Consider the following 6399-nt stretch of genomic DNA (forward strand, 5'->3'; position numbering starts at 1 on the left):
GTATTGGGCCCAGTCCTGTTCAGTATCTTTACTGACCATCTGGATGAGGGAATTGAGGCTACCCCCAGTAAATCCACAGGTGACACAAAGTTGGGTGGCATTGTTGATCTGCTGGAGGGCAGGAAGTCTCTGCAGGGGATCTGGACTGGCTGGATCAATGGGCTGAGACCAGCAGAATGAGTTCAAGAAGGCCAAGTGCTGAGTCCTGCCCTTGGGTCACAGCAGCCCCAGGCAGTGCCACAGGCAGGGACAGAGTGCCTGGGGAGCTGCCCAGTGGGAAAGGACTGGGGGGTGCTGGTGACAGCAGCTGAATATGGGCCAGGGTGTGCCCAGGGGGCCAGGAAGGCCAAGGGCATCCTGGCTTGTGTCTGCAGTGGTGTGGCCAGCAGAGCAGTGACTGTCCCCCTGTACTGGGCACTGGTGAGGCCACAGCCCAAGAGCTGTGTCCAGTTCTGGGCCACTCACCGCAGGAAGGACACTGAGGGGCTGGAGAGTGTCCAGAGAAGGGCAGTGGAGCTGGGGAAGGGTCTGGAGCACAGGTCCTGTGAGGAGTGGCTGAGGGAGCTGGGGCTGTTTAGCCTGGAGAAGAGGCAGCTCAGGGGGCACCTGACTGCTCTGCAGTGCCCTGACAGGAGGCGGTAGCCAGGTGGGGGCCGGACTCTTCTGGCATGCTGCCAGTGACAGCATGAGAGGAAATTATCTCAAGCTGTGCCAGGAGAGATTCAGGTTGGATGTCAGCAAGAAATTCTTCTCAGAAAAGGTGACTACTACTGAAATGGGCTGCCCAGTAGGGTGATGGAATCACTGTTGCTGGAGGGGTTTGAGGAAAGGCTGGATGTGGCACTCAGGGCCATGGTCTGGGTAACGTGGTGGTGTTCAGTCACAATTCAGACTCGATGATCTGGGACGTCTTTTCCAACCAAATTTATCCTGTGATTCTGTGCTTGGCCTTTAGTAGTTTTTTCTTTGTTTTTTTTGGGTTTTTTTTTTGTTTGTTTGTTTGTTTTGGTTTTTTTTTTTTTTTTTTTGTAGAGAAAAAGCATTGATATGTGCTGAGCAAGCTTGGAGGTTTTTTGAGATCTACCATGATCATGGGGTCCTGCATTCTGACAGAAGACTTTAAAAACAGATATGTAGTTACCATTGTTACCCTGTAGGCATCTACTAAATTAATCTATTTATTTTTTTACATTAGCTGTTTAATTAGCCTGCAGCTCCATGGGTTTGATGGAGTAGATCCAAAAGCAGGGGAAATAGGCAACAGCGGAAGCGTGGCAGTGACTGCTCGGCATAAAACCACGTTTGCTCCCGGTTGCTCATCTCCTTTAACCGAAACGCTGTGCTTTGTTTTGGTTTTGGTTTGTTTTGCTGCCGGGGCGCAGCGGGGCGGAGGCGGCGGGGAAGCGGTTCCGGGGCCGGGAGGGCGGTGCCGCGGCTCATGTGACAGCGGCTCCGAGGGGAAGCGACGGCGGCGGAGCCGTGCGGGGCGCGCCGGGGGCGCCGACAGGTACGGCGGGGCGAGCAAGGGGCGCTTCCCGCGCCCCCCTCCCGGTGCGCGGTGGTCTCGGCCCAGCCGAGCGCCTTTCCCGGCGCGGCTGTACCACGGCGGCGGGGCGGGGGGTGGCGGCCGGCCGGGCCTCGGGGACGGAGAGCCCTCCCCTCCCTCCGGCCGCTCCCCTCCTGGGAGGCGGTGGCCGCGCCGCGGTGACGGGGCCGCCTCTCGTCTTGTCTCGCAGGCCCGCGGAGGTGGCGGCGGCGGCAGCAGCGGGCGGGCCCAGCCATGGCCGACGTGAGTGCGGCTCCGCGGGGCGGGCGGGACGCGGGCGGTGGCTGTGGCTGTGGCGGGGGTGGGGCCGGGGGATGCCGGAGTCGGGCCGGGCGGGGAGCGAGCTCCGGGGTGCTGGGAGCGGCCGTGAGTAACGCGCCGCCCGTCTCTGCCCGCAGGACCTGAAGCGGTTCCTGTACAAGAAGCTGCCGAGGTAACGCGGGGCCGTGCGGGGCGGGCGGGCAGGGCCATCCGGTGCCAGCCCTCTGCCACGACAGGGACACTTCCCACCAGACCGGCTTGCTCGGTGCCCCATCCAGCCTGGCCATGAATGCTTCCCGGGTGCGGTATCCACAGCCGCCCTGGGCAATAGGGCACTATTCCAGTATCTCACCACCTGCACAGTAAAGAATTTCTTCCTGATATCTAAGCTGAATTTCCCGGTCTTCAGTTTGTACCCATTACTCCTTGTCCTGTCACTGCAGTTCCCAATGGCGGGTCCCTCTCCAGCTTCCCTGCAAACCCCCTTCAGATACCAGAAGGTTGCTGTGAGGTCTCCACCCAACCTTCCCTTCTCCCGGCTCCGCAGCCGCAACTTCCTCAGCCTGCCTTTGTAGGGGAAGTGCCCCAGCCCTCTTATCAGCTTCGTGGCTTTCTCTGGACTTGCTCCAGCAGCTCCATGTCCTTCTTATTATTGGGGCCACCAGACCCGTACTAAACAGAACAAATACTAAATTAATGAGGGCATCAGTTTTTTTCAAAGTTTTCCCCTTTCTTGCGCATTTGTTCACACAACAAAACCCCTTTCCTACTAATTACTGTGTTTTTAAAATGGTGTCTCTTCTTCCCTTTTTTTTTTCAGTGTTGAAGGTCTTCATGCTATTGTAGTCTCAGACAGAGATGGTGTGCCTGTTATCAAAGGTAACTTCAGCTTGTTGCTATGCTCTGCAGCTGAAACCCTGATGGAACAGCAGGGGGCGGAGAAGTACAGAAAAGTCTTCTGGTTATGCCAAATACCCGAACATCCCAAGTGGTAGAGTTAAATTTGACTTTAAGTAGAATTCAGTAGTTGATTATGTACCTCTTTAAATATATCCTTTTGTTTGTGCCCTCAGTAATTGTAGTCCATGGAAGTTTTTCTTCCTCTGTGACAGGGATTGGAGTGCTGTAAGGTCCTTCTATCTTCAAGTCCCTCAGTCCCTCACAGGCTGATTGATAATAAGTGGTAGACAGAGCTTGGCAGTGTTTTGTTGGCTTTTTTGGTACTGTAGTTTTTATGTTCTGCAGTCCTTGTTGCAGATGTTTTTGGCTTGTGAGTGCAATAGTTTAAGGATACAAAGTTTCAGGTATTGCAGATTTATTTTGTTCAGTGCCCCGGAGTATTGAAGCACCCAGCAGAACCTGCACATCATCACCTGTCTGCAGTCAAGTGACTGTGTGCCAGTAATCTGTTCAAAGGCTGGAATGGGTGCAATGGGACATGGAACCAAAGGAACATCAGCACAGGCATCCTAAAGGAAAAGGATTAAAAAGGATCATAGAGAGAGCACTAGATGATGTACAGCTTGTGAAAACTGTTTGGTGTTCCTGTGGGAGCACCTCAGAGGTCTTGCCTGTTTCTCTGCTTCTGGCAGAGCAGTGAGCTGGATGAGGGTTTGGGGTGCAGTCAGAGACCTCATGTAAAGATAAGGATTTTCTTGTTTTGTTCCAGTTGCCAATGATAATGCTCCAGAACACGCCCTGCGACCTGGCTTTTTGTCCACCTTTGCCCTTGCCACAGATCAGGGCAGTAAGTTAGGACTCTCCAAAAACAAAAGTATCATCTGTTATTACAATACCTACCAGGTGAGTAACCTCAGTGTGCCCTGTCCTCAGTGACATGAGCTGTTCTTGCATTACATTGAGCAAGAGGAAGAAGGTTATTTAAGCTCTGGTAGATTTTCACTTGGCTGCTATTGAAGTAATTTTGATTTATTTCTTACACAGCTTTAGTTAAGCCTAAATTTCACAGTATTTTTAAAACTTCTGTTACCTTTCTCATAACTTGAGATTTACTTGTTGACAGTGGGAAAGTGTAGTAGTTCTGAATTTGCAGATGTTGCTCATATGTTCTTCTGAATCTTTTATGAAGGGTTTATGTTCTTTTTATAAACAATGTTTATAACTAGTGACACCTAACATGAATTAAAGCACCTGCAGCCTGCTTCATAGCTAATGCTGCTGCCAGTATGACTTTGAGGTAAGAAGGCTTCGAAATGCCACTCACATTTTTCACAAATAAATGGATTATTTGTGTCCAAAAGTCCATCATCTACTACATTTCTGCTCCTTCACAAGTTCTGGTGGTCCTGAGAGCTTTTAATTATGGCTGCAGTAAACTGGCCAGCTGTTTGGCCTGCAGTGTGTCAAGGTTTGTTTGGAAATTAATTGGGTGAGTGAATTAGTGCATTGCTTTGACTCTTGATGCTGCTAGCTTACTGTTGTGCCCGTGGTGCCGTTTCCCTGTAATGGAGGAACAGATACTCCCGTACAGGGAGCAGTAGTGTGAAACAATAAACCTGCCTGCCCTCCTGTTTCCCATGGAGGGTGTGGTGTCCACAGTGTAATCTGCAGGGTCTGCAGCTGAAGCAGGCTTCTGGTGGACAGCACTGTGTAGAACAGAGTAGAGGTGGAGGGAAATGCCAGGTTTTCCATCTGCAGCTCCCTGTACTGTAGTGTAAGTTCTGTTGGTGTTTTTAGCCATGACTCTTGAGAAACAGGTACACTGAAAAGTCACCTCTGTGGCTCTTGTTCCTGCTTGTCCTTTAAACTGAGGAGACTGCTTGTTGCAGAAAGAATTTTTGTGGAAAGAATTCATCAGAGCCCTGGTGTGCACAATGTGTTGGCTGCTGGCTGAGCACTTCTCTCTCCTTGCAGGTGGTGCAGTTCAATCGCTTACCTTTGGTAGTGAGTTTCATTGCTAGCAGCAATGCCAATACAGGTATGTCTGCACATCTGGTTTAAAGGTTGCAGTATTTTAATAATTGAAAATAAATTCCCTGAATTCACTGCAAGCTGTGTTAGCTTTGTTACTGTCGTGAATTTTGTCAGTGTATTGTGAAAGGTGTGAGTAAAAATTGACAGATTTTAGGTGTCTTGCTGGAGTTGTTATTCTTCTAGAAGCGTATTTCTCGTGTGATTACCCTTGCCCATGCTGCGTGGGCAGTACTGTGCTGTACAAGCCAGCTGTTGGGTCTTTCCTGCAGAATGTTAACATTCTGCAGGAATGTGTGCAGATTTGTCTTCAGTTCTGTGGGTGGGGAAGTCCTTCAGCCAGGCCCTAGCCTTGCTGGTGAGGACATTGGCTAATGAATGTGAGCAGAAGGGATTTACTTCTGGTACAGCTTCTTGGGCCACAGTAGCTATGGAAGTGACAAGGTAGTAGTGGGGCAGAGTAGTGCTGCCCTGGGTGCCTCTTTTAGTGCCAGGGACTGCAGACACCCTGCCTGGGGGTGCTGCCCACTGTGCACAGGAAAGTGAGGAGCTCACATGAAACTTTGAAAAACACTGCCTGTGACTTGGGAGGGGGAGGGAGCTGTTGGCTTTGGACTCAGTGATGTTGTTTCATGGAACATTCTGTCTCTTCTCTCTTTCCAGGGCTGATTGTAAGTTTGGAGAAGGAGCTCACGCCCCTGTTTGAAGAACTGAGGCAGGTTGTTGAAGTTTCTTAACCCGATGGTACAGCCAGAGTGCAGCATTCCTCTGCAGCCCAGTGGACAGAAAGATTCAATAATCATCAGTCAAATAACACGTCTCAGAAGAAATACCACAGCTCCTTAGTATACTAAGTAAGAGTAAATTGTACATAGTACTGAATCTGAAATGATCTACTAGTGTGTTGTAGGTGGATGTTACTTTAGGCCATGCTTCTTGTATTGTGCAGTACTGGAGAGCCCACCAAAATAGCTCCCATGGAGTTTAGCTCAGCCAGCTGAGCCAGGCCGGCGCCATGCCCTCGGCTTCAAGGAGCGACCCCCAGATCTCCTGCCTCACAGGGCACGTGGCACATGGCAGGGCTGTCCTCAGGCCGGCCACCACTGCCTGTGGGAAGGCACATCAGGTGGAGGGAGTGAGCAGAGACGTGCTTGGAGGCATTGTGAGAGCAAGTGTGATAGCAGTGATGTGTCCGTACAATCAATGTCCCAGCTTCCTTACACGGGGGGCACTTTGGCAAGGGAATGCTACTAATCTGGATGCTAGCTGCATCCTGCTTCCACTAGGAAGAAAGCTGTTTCTATGGAAGCTATTGCTGTAGGGATTTTCATGATGCCTAGCTAAAAGCACCCAAACAATGTCTCACTTCTTCATGGGGTTTTTTGTGTAATATGGTTGTGAAGATCTCATGTCTCATAGTCTTTGTGTGGGTTCATCACTGGTGACACTCTCAGCTTATTTACCCTTAGGTTTTCTTAAGTAAATAAATATAAATAAAATACAGTATTTTTAAATGACAGAGCCTGGTCCACTCTTCTGTTGCACTGTAATAACCCCACAGCACATCTGCTTATCTCTAGAGAGAGCAGGTCTCTTGATTGTTTGTAAATGTCCAAACTCCATGAATTACACACTGCAAACTAACCAGTGTGTCTCTCAGT

The 6399-nt window shown here is 50.4% G+C and overlaps 1 protein-coding gene across 1 annotated transcript; it reads left to right on the top strand.

Moving 5' to 3' along the window:
* Nucleotides 1–1366: 1366 nt before the first annotated feature.
* On the top strand, nucleotides 1367–6257 carry LAMTOR3 (late endosomal/lysosomal adaptor, MAPK and MTOR activator 3). The gene is made up of 7 exons (XM_074541114.1): nucleotides 1367–1507; nucleotides 1737–1789; nucleotides 1945–1979; nucleotides 2628–2686; nucleotides 3477–3610; nucleotides 4682–4745; nucleotides 5402–6257. The coding sequence occupies exons 2-7, from the start codon at nucleotides 1781–1783 to the stop codon at nucleotides 5473–5475; spliced, it is 375 nt and encodes a 124-aa protein (XP_074397215.1). The 5' UTR covers nucleotides 1367–1507; nucleotides 1737–1780; the 3' UTR covers nucleotides 5476–6257.
* Nucleotides 6258–6399: the final 142 nt, after the last annotated feature.

Source organism: Zonotrichia albicollis, chromosome 5 (assembly GCF_047830755.1).
Source record: "Zonotrichia albicollis isolate bZonAlb1 chromosome 5, bZonAlb1.hap1, whole genome shotgun sequence".
NCBI classification, from domain to species: domain Eukaryota; kingdom Metazoa; phylum Chordata; class Aves; order Passeriformes; family Passerellidae; genus Zonotrichia; species Zonotrichia albicollis.